Source organism: Tasmannia lanceolata, unplaced genomic scaffold (genome assembly GCF_043159265.1).
Source record: "Tasmannia lanceolata isolate RefF3 unplaced genomic scaffold, GAP_Taslan_0.1 ptg000013l, whole genome shotgun sequence".
Classification (NCBI taxonomy): domain Eukaryota; kingdom Viridiplantae; phylum Streptophyta; class Magnoliopsida; order Canellales; family Winteraceae; genus Tasmannia; species Tasmannia lanceolata.
In genome coordinates this window covers 42,434,807-42,448,312 of record NW_027518690.1, presented here as the reverse complement: position 1 = coordinate 42,448,312, position 13,506 = coordinate 42,434,807, and the positions used below count along the sequence as shown (strand labels likewise).

General features: G+C 38.8%; 1 protein-coding gene across 1 annotated transcript; it reads right to left on the bottom strand.

The window, feature by feature from the left end:
- Positions 1-453: 453 nt before the first annotated feature.
- Positions 454-13,120, bottom strand: LOC143891271 (MDIS1-interacting receptor like kinase 2-like). The gene is made up of 5 exons (XM_077395888.1): positions 12,800-13,120; positions 12,357-12,642; positions 9,001-9,144; positions 6,623-6,862; positions 454-575 (listed from the first exon to the last, which is right to left on the bottom strand). Exons 1-5 carry the CDS (start codon positions 13,118-13,120, stop codon positions 454-456), a joined length of 1,113 nt encoding a protein of 370 aa, XP_077252003.1.
- Between the last annotated feature and the right edge of the window lie 386 nt (positions 13,121-13,506).

Below are 13,506 nucleotides of genomic sequence, written 5' to 3'. Positions count from 1 at the left end.
TGGTCAAGTTTACTATTGTTGAAGGAATGGAACCTGTTAGAATGTTATTGGACATTTCCATATGAGCCATATTTTTCAAATATCTTATTTCTTTAGGGATGGGGCCAGAGAGGCTATTCTTACGTAAGTACAAATGGGTAAGGTGGGTCAAGTTTCCTATTGTTGAAGGAATGGAGCCTACTAGAATGTTATAGGAGATGGCCAGTTGAACCATATTTTTCAAATATCCTATTTGTTCAGGGATGGGGGCAGAGAGCTTATTACGGTGGAGGTACAACGTGACAAGGTTGGTCAAGTTTCCTAATGTGGAAGGAGTGGTTCCGAAGAGTGCATTGTTGCTAAGATCAAGATTGGCGAGTTTTGGAAAGGAAGAGAATTTGAAGTTATAGAGCTTACCTTGCAAACCTACAGCTGTTAGGTTTATTTGAGTGACACTTCCTTCGTGGTTGGATGCTATTCCCCTCCAATTGCATGGGCTTTTATAGTGGCATTGTGAAGCGACCATGAATTGAGAGGAGCTTGGTTAAGGAGGCTAGCTTTCCAGCCGAGGAGAGCCTCTGCTTCTACTGAATTTGCTGTTGTTGAACGGCAAGAAAGCATCAGAAAGCAGAAAAGTAAAGAGAAGAGGGAGAGAGATTTCTTCAAGGCCATGGTTGTTGGTGGTGTTTGAGTTTTTTCGGTCATGTTGGATGTAGATTTATAGTGAAAAAGTCGTCTGTCCTTCTATGGCGTGCGTTGAGGGGAGTAATTGTGTAGCACATCTATTCTTGTGGCAGACAATTAATGTGGCCCCACTCGTATTTTTCTAAGCGTGTAAGAACCATAGTCTTTTCTTCTTCTTGATCATTCACCACATAAACTTATCTTATTAGCTCAAGCTGTGTTTTACTGGGGTGCCCTTCTGTTTAACATTCTTCTTATAATTATAAGTACAGAACGATTAAGCTATCTTTGGAATCAATGACTGTGATCAATTCTAGTATTCCAGATGGGAATCTGTATATAAAATCAAGTATTCCATTGGATCCACACCACCAAAGTAGATTATTTATTGTTTTACGCTTACATTTTTCAGTGCTATTATAAACACGATGGAATAAATATTCCATTTCAGTGACGTGGTTCCATTGAGGGCGCACTTGCTGCCGGTTTTTGCAAGGACACCCTTCAATTTAGCATTCCTCTAATCGTGAAGTGTGATACTAAGTAAATGAAACTGTTTTCTCGATAGTCGCACTCATCTCTTGGGTTGTTACTCTTCTCAACTACCTGTCATCTGATCGAGCGGCCCATATTAAAACAAAAGTGTACGAACGGCATCGATGGATGCAATTTGTTCCAAAAAGAGCCAATAAGTTTGGGGGAGGACTATGAGTCTCTTTTGTGAGTACGCGACTTTTCCACATCTTCTCCCATCCGATGGAGTCAATGTACATAAATGCAGCGGTTGAACATTCATGCCATTGGCCTCATTGTGATTTGGCCAAAGTGGATTGATATTATTGATTTTGGCATGCCCGGTGGTAGGATATAAGAAGAGACGATTAATTTGGGATGGGTCCTCGATGTATTAAGTTGAGGTGTTTTTCCCCTCATCTTCTTGTATTATTGATGTCATGCCCTGAACCCGGAATTCGGGGTCCGGCCAAGTGACAGCCGCTACACGCTCATAGGATCCCCCCCCCCCCCCCCCCCCCCCCAAGCATGCAAGGCTCCATCACAACCAACTATTAACAACATTCAGAGCGTCTAATAAATACGAAAGTTTTAGTCTCAATTAAAGTTCAAATGAAATACATATATAATAGGTCTATTTAAATCTGAATCCAATAATACTTATTCAACGACAATCACCTTAATCAAGTAATAAAATTCTCAAAGCTGGAATACTGAAAGAAAGTAGGAAATCTCCTACGCTCTAATCCAAGCGCCTGAATTCCTCACCAGGTCTACTACCGCCTCGGAATCTGAAAATTGTTAAACCACATAATGAGCTAACAACCCAGCCGGGTTTTCCAATCTAAGTCAGCTAATAGGAAAACATATACATGCTAGTGCGGAACAAGAAATAAAATGCCATAAAATTTTAGTCTATGCAAAAATTTGTGAAAAACAAGGAAATCTTTTCAACATAAGTTGCATAAGAAAAATACATATTTTTACTAAAAGAATTTCCAACGGTACCACTCGGTTTTACAATTTCCATTTTTTTAATCAATGACAAAAATCACATATCAGTCTTCTTTGTGGCCAACTTCCAACCTTATTGGCAAGTAGCGTGTTGGATATTGACCCTACATGACCGTACACGAATGGCAGCAATTGAAAATTCATGACATGGGCTTCATAGTGATTGGGCCAATGTACATAGAAATTATTGGCTTTGGCGTGTCCGGTGGGAGGAGATAAGAAGAGACAACTTATGTGGGAGCGGGTCTTCATAGTGATTGGGCCAATGTACATAGAAATCATTGGCTTTGGCGTGTCCGGTGGGAGGAGATAAGAATAGACGACTTATGTGGGAGCGGGTCCTAATATATTAAGTTGTGGTGTGTTTTTCCTTGTCTTCGTGTTGTTGTTCATGTGTTTTTCTTCCCTCTATCCCTGCTTTGTTTCCACAGACGTGCCGGTGCGATGGATGAATAAAGAATTAAAGTGAATTGCTCAACAAAGAGGTTGAATCAATTCTAGGGGACTTCATAGTGCAGATAATGGCACACAAAAATGTAAAATTAAATGAATAATAAAATGCCCTTTGGTGAGTTGGTCCAATGGGGGTGCCCTTGTAGCTGGTTTTTTCTAAGGCACCCTTCAGTTTAATATTCTTAAATTTTCATTTATGATAGTCATGATTGTAATTTTTTGTGCCATCTTAAATGCAAATTGACTAGGGACGTCCTATACTCCCTTTTTTGCAAGGGCGCCTATGAATCTAGCATTCCCCAAAATCATTGAAAAGATATAAGGCAATTTTATAATTTTAATGAAGTTTATTGGCATGCATTTGATTTTTGTCGTTGTTTACATTTTTCTTCGATCTTCTCTATGAAAATTAAAAAAAAAAGGTGATCCATTTTGAAAAGAAGCTATTGAAAAAAAAGGTTAATTGAAATTGAGGGGGCTATTTATAATATGCATTCACATCCGAAAGTATTTTAATCCTTTACCTATAAATTCGTGCTTCAGTATTTGAACGTGGTAGAGCAAATGTAAAGTAACTAACTGTTAGACCCCTAAAACCAATGGCATAGGTATTGGCTTGTGGTGGCACCTTGCACCCTTGCCAATAGCCAAGATGGGACTAGGGAGTTAGGCCAATAGGAAACAAGGTGGGAAGAAGGCCATGGGACCAAGGCTCTGGCATGGCATAGAGCATAGGTGTGGGCTATGCATGGCTTGCACGGGCAAGCATTGCTGGGAACTGGATCGCTGGGCACTGGCTGGATCGGTGGGCAATGGATTGTTGGGCACTGGCTGGTGGGCACTGGATTGGCGGGCAACGATAAGCCAATAAGCATGTGGCAAGTGGCCAGCACATGGGCGTAATGCCCAAGCTTTGCACATGGAATATTTTCTCTTGGATCGCATAGGCTTTGCCGAACCACGTAAAAATTGTGTGTACTTTTGTGGTTATGATTGTGATTTGTTTTAGCTTGCTTTGAATCGTGGGTTTTAATCGGACCAGTGTCCATCGATTTTTTTTCAACAGTATCACTTATGGAACAGTCAAATCAATGTGAAGACCTCAAGATCATTTTTTGGGGGGCTCTACTATACCAACAAAAATTTGATCCAGGCTGGTGGATTTGACCCAAGTGGACGTCTCTTATTGTTTCTCAAAGGGAGGTGTCCTATTATAAGAGGCTAGTTGCTAGTTTATAAAGGAAGCAAAATTAGTGTGGGTTGATGGTAAGTCCAATGTTAGAAAGGAGATCCTATTTAATATGATTTCTCCTAGCTTTTAGAAACATGATGGAGTTGGAATTCTAGGAAGACTAGTTGGAAATATAGAGATCATCTCACTCACGATTTTAAGGAGGAAGAAAATATTAAGAAGAAACGTCATCTTGGTTTCAATTCATCATGAATATTGCAACAAAAGAAGGAAATTTTCTACATAGTTAAGTCCTTCAACCCTTAGCATCAAAAAAGCAAAAACACAAAAATGAAAAAATCAGTTTTGAATGGAGCTATTGCACATAAGAGCTCTTCCACATGCATCTTATTTTAGATTGGCCAATCAATTTTGAATTTTCAGGTTGCCTGTTGTAGTGGAATTTTTAGGTTGCCTGTTGTACTTGGAATAGACTAAGGTATTAGGTATATGCTTTTAAAAGCTAACATGTCTGTTCTTGATCCATCAATGCGAAGTTTATTGCATTTATTTTGTTATTCTACTTGTTGATTAAGCATTCATTGTCACACAATTCATGTATTCAATTGATAGTACTTTTCACCCACTAGAAACACTTCTATTTGATGGGTATTCCATAATTTTGGCCTAACCTTAGAGGCTTGGAGAATGTGATACCAATAGAACTCCAAAATTTGCCCGGTTACCCGCGGGTTTACCCTTACCCACCTGGGTGGGGTCTGGGTACATGAAATGACTACCCGCAGAATCGCGGGTATTTTTTTAGCCGTACCCGATGGGTCCGTACCAATGCGGGTTACCCGTTTGCCAGGTCTACCTAGAAGCTTCGCTTTTCGGCGGGCGGCCGGATTAGCCGTCCGCCCCGCCACCATCACCATCTTTTACAAGTTTGTTTTATTGCTGTCTTCTTTTTTTTCTTTTTTTTTTTCTTTTTTCCTCCTCTTAGTTTTGTTGCCTAGCTATCCACCATCTTTCCTAACCAGTCCTAGCTTACTGCCTCTGTCATTCCCTTTGGAAAGGATCTTCAACTCAAATGAGAGGGCTGATATTTGCTGCCTTGTTTTTTATTTGGTATCCAGACCCTTTTCCATACTTCCCATGGTTTTTCTTCAAACTGTTATCGATTCAACTTTTCAAGAGTTTCTTTTCTTTCCAAGTCAAGTGAATTTATGGCTCCTAAATGAGGCAAGGCAGGAAGTAATGATGACAAGTCAATCATATCAATGGAAGGGACAGAATCTCACTTGAGATCTTGAAGAGGTAAAATTAGAAGCCCTTCTTCTGATTCCAACACCCCTCAAAGTTAATAGAGGCACCCCTCTTATTTTAATTTCTCGGGTTTTATCCCTTACCTTTGGTGGCCTCTCATTCTCTTGAAATACTCATCTTATCATCTTATGCAAAGCATTACACACAAAATTGATATGTACACCCCAAAAAAATCTATCAGTGTCCTTATACTTGTATTCGCTCTCTTGCCGGTAGTAACCGTTATCATCTCAGCTGTTTGATGTCGCCTTTTTCTCAGTTTCTCTTTTTTTTTCTTCTTTTCAATTCTATCTTTCTTCTATAGCATATTCCAGTTGAGGTGCCTTGTTTGATGTGCGTGCCTGGAATGTTAACTCCTTTCAGTTGAGGTGCTTCATTTCTTTTTGAAGTGCGTGCCTGAAAGAGAATTTGAATTCCATGAGGATTGATAATCAAAATCAACCCATGGTGTCTTGCCCGTTGAGGCACATTCTTGCCCTTTTCGGCATTGGCCCATAGTGGCCCATTCTTACTCGCCCATCGAGGCTTGAGTATCATTTAGCCCCATTGAGGCTATAATCTATCATGGTGTGGTCCATCAATAAGCGGCCTCTTCTTCGGCAATCATCTACTGACATTCGGCAACAACATCATGGGAGATTCATCATCAAATTTTGGTAGTACGGTTCAAATCAGAGGATTCTATTTTCTCATGGGGGTTTCTAGTGGAGAATTTTATTTTTTCATATCGGGGGATTTTATTGTAATCAAACATATGTCGATTTTTTAATCCACATAGTTTGGAGGGGCATATTAGAGAATCAAATCAAATCAGATCAAATATTATGAGATTAGAATATTTGATTTGGTTAGGCTATATTGGTTGGTTGGGTTAGATTAGGCAAGTGAATTAGATTAGGATAATGTCTTTCCATAATTATCTTATTCTCTTGCTATGTTTATCATTTGCTATGTTTAACTCGGGAGGGTGTGGCTCTTTGGCGTAAAGTCATGGGTATGCTCCCCAGTGACAAGCGTTCGAATCCCCCCTTGTTCAACTGATGCGCGTGGTCTACCGAGTGCCTGCGTGCATCCCTAGGGACTAGTCCTGGGGATACCCTATGGCATCAAAAAAAAAAAAAAACACTCCTTGTGTTCAATGTAAATCATTCAAGAATTAGTGAAATCCTTAATCATCCAAGAATTATTACGATTTTACCTCACTTCAAAAGACACTCAAACACTCCAAAAGTATATAAATAACCTTACTACATCATGAGAAAGCTACTAGAAAACTATATGCACTCTATCTATGAAACCCAGAGGCTTTGATCAGAGACCGGTCCACATCAGTGGCGAGACTCAACCCATTTATAGCTGAAATTGCATCAGTTGAGACAACTTAATTGTGTGGAATGGCTTTGGAAAATTTGGCATTCGAGAAGAGAACTTTCTGGAGATATATTGCATGGTTGGCCGAGTTTGTGGATCAGAATTTACGCACGCGAGTGCCGCGTGCCACTATCACTGCCAAAACAACTTCATTTCCAACTTGGTCTTCCGGATTCAGGAGCCGTGGCTCGAACACATCCTTCAGCTGTAGATTTAGGCCACCTGCAGATGATGATGACAAGGAGGAGATGATATCTCCCGGGTGCCTTCCCATTATCGCTTCAAGTGCTAAAACCCCAAAGCTATATACATCGCATTTCTCTGTCACTCTCATTGTGTAAGCAAGCTCTACCAAAAAAAAAACAATGAAATCAAATAATATAAAATTTCTATGTTAAAACAATGCTCTGAATTGTATATATGCATCTACAGTAAAATCTGTTTTAAGCTAACACTATTGGGACCATAGTAATGGTAATAATATAGACATTTTATTAAGGGGTACACGCATAAAAACCTTTCAATGCGTTCAAAATATTTTATTTTTGTGAAAAATAAAAAGATAGCACACAAACAGTTTGTATTAGTTCAAAGCACCTTAGACAGGCTCTTTAAGCCGTAATCCTATATGTTTTTAGTAATTTTTTTATTAATATAAATACCCTGGCGCACGACAAATAAATAGAAAATATTAATTAATAATAAAATATTCAAATGGTTTGGAAGTTAGATATGATTGTTTGAACATTATTGATCTAAGTCATTCATGTTTTATACCTCACCTTAATGTTTCAATTCCCTAATAAAGTTATTAGGAACGAATTCAACATTCAGGCGCCGTGCGTGGATTTTAGAATCTTGGATTTTCTCAAAGTCCTAGATGGGAGACAAGAGAAGGAGACCGTATGTTCCGCTTCTCTTTAGAATCTTGGATTTTAAGTAAGAAATCCAAGTTTTAGAAATCTCTCCCTCCCATCCTGAGATTCTAAAACCTGAAAACATGGGATTATCTCCTAATTTCTTGCTGAAGGAAAGAAGGGCAAGAAATCAGAAAACAACGGTTGGTCTCCTTCTTCTCTCGTCTCCCATCTACAATTTTGAGAAAATCAAAGATTCTAAAATCCGTGTATCCAGACGGCCCCTCAGTTGTTTTTACCATTTTCTTTATAAGTATGTAATTTTTAAAAATAAATCTTAGCCTGTCTTAAAGTGGGGATATATGAGAAAGAAAATTGGTTTCCTCTAATGAGTAACACGGCATGTGATCGCTTTAGGTAGTTCTGTTTCTTCATCAAAACGATGAAAATACTGTTACGGCCATTTAGATCTAGGTAAAAGTTTGTACGGAAAAAGAATTTCATGAAAGAGGTATTCCAGACTTCCATAGTTTATCAAGAATCAAGATAATGGGGAATTTTTTCTTTTAATATGGCTCTGTTTCTTTTGATGTAAAATGAGCGTAAAACAAATTTTATCCTCATTTTAAAGTGGAAAATGAGGGCAAAATGAATTTTGCACACATTTTATGTTGAAAGAAATGGAGCCTGTGGAAAATTTTCCTATAAAATGAGGTATCCAAATTGGAAAAGTCAATTTTTAGGAAAGGTTTTTTTCCACATTTTTTATTCTAACTGCCCTTTAACCTTTTGCACATCACAAATACATCTTTGCTTAAGGTGCATTGAAACGAGTACATGAGCTTACCATGACAAGAGAAGTTTGGACGTTGGTCTTACTTGGGTGCTTGTCTCACCATTGGATCAGATCAGTGCTGGCTTGTAACTTATCATCTAGCAAAAATGTGCCAGTTGATGGTCGCTGAAAGGTGGTCCTAACAGGCACAATAGAGGTACAAAAATAAAAAGAAATATGCTAATATTTTGTCGAAAAATGTCGAATCTAAACCCTAGAAATTAAAATTATCTACATCCAAATCACACATTTTAAAACAGGAAAATTTATCAAAATCCCTTTGGCTAAAGTATACTAGTAAGAAGTACCCAAAATTTTGGCTAATTACTAGTCAGCACTCATTTGCTTAAAATTTCAATCACTTTTAAGGTGTTTTATTTTGTTTTGGATGTGCAATATTTAGGCCCTTTTGTTTTGAATTTCGAGAACCGATTGTGATCCAAAACCTGATTACTGGACTCAAATATACGTTTAGGACCTGTTTGTTTTGAATTATGAGAATCGATTGTCAGTCCAAACCAATTATTGGACACAAAAATACGTTTAATTGTGAGTCCTATAATCGGTTTAGGACAATCAGTTCTCATAATCAAAAACAAAAAGGGCCTTAATTTTGAGCCCAATAATTAGTTTTGGATGATATTGTATTTCTATGGTGGGGCTAATCACAGCAATAGTCTAAAACATATTGACCTTAGGTGGGTGAGCCCAATAACAGAAAACCCAAATAAGACGCAATATTCTAAACAATTATACTACAACAATAAAGTAGACACAATATGTAAGGAACTAACCTGCAGCAACATATCCGCAAGTGCCTGCAAGTTCTGTCCAATTGGATGAATCAGGCTTGAGAAGTCTAGCAGTACCAAAATGAGAGACATGAGCCTCAAATTCTGAATCCAATAAAACATTTTTGCTAGAGACATCTCGATGAACTATCGGCAGGACACAATCATGGTGCATGTATGATAAAGGATATTGTTATCGATGCCGTGTTCTTTTGCCTGTCACGTGAGATGTTTTTGTACAAAAATACTCTATAGATCATGCTGCCACCATAAAACCGGACATAGTAACATCGGTTCAAAGGGCAGTCCTTGTATATTCTATGCCCTCACAACAAGAGATAGCGACATGTGAATGTTAAGAACACTAGGCACGACTGGCTAGTTACAGGTGCTGGTAATTTGGTGATTAAGCATGTCATAAATAGAAATTACGAAGAATTGTTCCACCAGGCCGGGCATGTTTGGCTACCATGAATTTTTTTTCCTAGAATCTGAGCTTACCCAATGCTGAGGGAGGCTAGGAGAGGGACTGAGGAAAAGGTATGAAAAGCATGAAAAACAAGGAAACAAAAAACTATACCCATAATATGATCGACTTTTTCCTTGTTTTTTAGCCACTTCTCACACTCAACTCATTCCTGCCCTCTCAAGAATCCAACCATGCAAGCTGATCATTTGCAACATTTATTAATGGGAAGCCAGCTTCGGCGATTAGTGGACAATCAATTCTATGGCTACCATATACAGATAGGTGGCACAGAACAACATTTATGAAGGGGAAAGGTAGCTTCCGTGATTAGTGAAAATCTGAAGTTGGTGCAGTGGATGAATGGAAATAAGGCGCTTCATTGAAAGTAATTGTTTTGGTATGACTATACATTGGTAATTCTTGGGTAATTGTTTTAGTCTGCCCAATGTACTGTTATAAAAGACTTTACCTTACCTGTTCTCCCCCATTGTTTTAGCATCGAAATTAAATGGTTATTTGTATTTGTTTTGGTGTTAGTATTTAGTTAGTTATGGATGGTGTTCTTAGCAATGTACTCTGCAAAACAATGCCTTCAATGTTGTCAAAAGTTGCTCAAACATTAATCATGCGAAAAAAAACATGCTTTTATGAATAATTCTTTATGAGGTAAAAGTACATCAAGTGAATTAAAATGTAAGTTATTTAATATCTATAAATAAATCGGAAAAGGGAACCTGAGAGTTTTCATAGGGAGCTTGCCTGTGCAAACTTCTGGAAAACTGCTTACTGCTGGTGAACGGAAAAATTTCCGAGCCAGTGGATGCTACAGTTTTGTTCCTCTCTGACTGATGAGTCACCCCCTAAAGTTTCAAGTCGATCCGACGGCCAGAGAGGGAGAATGAAGCTTTCAAAGTTGAGTGGCACTTTCTGTAAATTTACTGGTTCAAACAATTACAGAAACTGCCACTGAACTTTGAAAGCTCTGTTCTCCCTCTCCAGCCATCAGATCGAGTTGAAATTTTAGGGGGTGACTCCTCGGAGATGAACAAAACAGTACCACCCACTCGCCGAAAAGCTTTTCCAGTCGCCGTCGGTAGGGAGTTGCATCGACGCCACCCCCTCCTATCAAAGTTGAGGGACAGACTGAGAGTGTCTTTGTCTTCCACACTGAACTGGAAGATTGGAGACATTCAATGGAACCTTCATGACTTGTATTGGAGAAGGAGAATAATACTTTTGAATGATTAGAAAATGACAAAAATGAAACCATTCCTTTGAAGAACAAGCAATCACTCAAGAGAATCAAGGATTCTTGCTTGCTGGAAGGGGACTCTTTTCGAAGTACCATTGCCAAAAGTCGAATCAAAGGCTTTACAGGGGGGCTCTTGGTTAAGCTAGCATTAGCAACGTGGGCAAGGACTCTGGTTTTGCTTCAATGGTTAGAGGGTGGACTTAACCTCCAACCGGGATTTGTACCATGGAGGCCTAGGTTGCGAGGGAGTGGGCTTGAGTTCAGAGACCGGACAGAGAGGGATGAAAGCGAGCGATTCATTGCTCCCTATGCAAACTATTAGGATCCCTTTTTCTTAAAGAAATTTAAATTTATATTGTTTTTAATCAGTATACATGCAAATATTTTTTTTAAAGAATACATTGGAGCCCGTATGGTTCGATGATCCAAGCCGTTCATTTGCCGGGCCTTGACTTAGATACTATGGAATCCCTCCAAAATCATTTCCATTAGATGATCTTAACCGTCCGATATACAGAGTTTTTTATAACCTACGGTCCCTCTACAGATTAGAGGAATAGAATCATCTTTCAAAAATGAATGGTTTCGATTACACAACAGTATATCAAAATACTTTAACCTATGTAGATGATGTTTATATAATATTGTAGCATGTTATTTGACACATCTGTCAAATGAGAAATGGGACCAAAAGCTCCAAGACCATGTGGATTGCCTCACGATGGTCTACAACGGTATACATTAAACATACATGACATTAAAAAAAAAAACATTAAACATACATGCCCCCATTTGGGACCCAAGACTTGATCTCGACGGTAACTGAGAAGGTGAAGAGACTCGACCCATTTATACTTGAAATTCCATCAGTTGAGACAATTCAATTGTGTGGAATGGCTTTGGAAAAGGTGGCATTCGAGCAGAGAACTTTTGAGAGACGTCTCGCATGGTTGGCCGAGTTTGTGGATTTGCATTTATGCACGAAAGTGCCATTGACACTGCCAAAACTACTTCATTTCCAACTTGGTCTTCGGGATTCGGGAGCCGTGGGTCCAAGACATCCTTTAGCCGTAGATTCTGGCCACCTTCAGATGATGATGATGACAAGGAGGAGATGATATCTCTATTGTGTCTTCCCATTATCACTTCAAGTGCTAAACCCCAAAGCTATATACATCGCATTTCTCGGTCACTCTCATTGTGTAAGCAAGCTCTGCCAAAAAAATCCCCTTGACTAAAGTCTCTTTGTAAGAATACTCAAAATTTTAGATACTTACTAGTCTGGTAAATTTTCCACCAATTTTAAGGTGGTTTTCTGTTTTGGTTGTGGAAGAATTAGGCCCTGTTTGTCATGGATTTTGAGAACCGCTTGTGAGCCCAAAACTGCTATTGAACTCAAATATACGTTTAATTGTGAGTCCAATAATCGGTTTTGGACTCACAGTTGGTCTTCAAAATCCAAGATAAACATGGCCTTAGGATATTGCATCTGTTAGGTGGGGCCAATCACATCAACGGTCTCAAAAATATTTTGACCTTAGGTGGGTGTGAGCCAATAACATAAAAACCAAATAAGATGTAATTTTCTAAACAATTATATTAAGACAATAAATTAGGCACAATATGTGAGGAACTAACCTGGAGCAACATATCCGTAAGTGCCTGCAAGTTCTGTCCAATTTGATGAATCAGGCATTAGAAGTCTAGCAGTACCAAAATCAGAGACATGAGCCTCAAATTCTGAATCCAATAAAATATTTTTGCTAGAGATATCTCGATGAACTATTGGCGGGTCGCAGTCATGCTGCATGTATGATGAAGAATGTGCCACAGCTTTAATAATATTCACCCTCTTCACCCAATCCAACTCCATTGCCCCTTCTTCACTGTTTAGGATATTAGCCAAAATTCCACTTTCCATATACTAATAAACCAGAAACATACATCGACGATGGGTACAAAACCTGTAAAGCTTCACAATGTTGCGGTGACGAATTTCTGTTAATGCTCGTACCTCATTTATGAAACTTCTCTGATCAATTTGGTCGCCATCTTCCAATTAATTTGTGAAGCTTTTTTACAGGTACTACTTGCCCTGTTGGCAAAGATGCTTTGTAAACTCTCCCATATCCGCCCTCCCGAATGCAGTATTTGTCATCAAAGTCCTCCATCGTATTGATGATATCTTCATAAGAAATACACCCATCCCAATTCCATATCGAAAATAGATCTTTATTCATTTCGTTTCTCTGTCCCTCTGCATTTCTCTTTATCGGTGGAGAATTGTACGATTGCAGACCTTGCGCTTTGCCACATAGTCCTTCGTTGCCAACAAATGTCCCTTGTTGGAAGGCTTTGCTGTAAGGAAGACTACGCACCAAATTATTGTATGATAAATCCATCAATGTGAAGCGGAGCATATCTTCCAAAGAAGATGGAATTGAACCGGTAAGCTTATAATAGGAAATATTTTAGATTTCCAACATGTGTAATTTTCCTAGTTGGGGCGATATTTCTCCTGTAACCAAGTTACAGCTAAGATCTAAAATATTTTGTAGCTCAGCTAGATTGCCAATTTGAAATGCAATGCTTCCATTCAAATGATTTCTTCTTAATTTCAAAGAACAAAGAGTGGAACCCAACATATCCCTCCACGCCACATGGCTTAGGGGGAGGGGTAGTTTTGCCATTTAAAGAAAACAAAAGGCCAAAAAAAAAACAGGAAAATAAGGGAAGTGATATTTACGCCCCTTTTGATCACTAGGGACACCCAGCTTCAGTATATAAG

Excerpts from the sequence above, each read along its gene's own strand:
- LOC143891271 (XM_077395888.1), bottom strand. The coding sequence starts at position 13,120 with ATGGATTTATCATACAATAATTTGGTGCGTAGTCTTCCTTACAGCAAA. Across the intron at positions 12,643-12,799 it reads CAACAGGGCAAGTAGTACCT|TATATGGAAAGTGGAATTTT; the intron begins GTAAAAAAGCTT and ends CTGGTTTATTAG. Across the intron at positions 6,863-9,000 it reads TTGCGGATATGTTGCTGCAG|AGCTTGCTTACACAATGAGA; the intron begins GTTAGTTCCTTA and ends TTTTTTTGGTAG.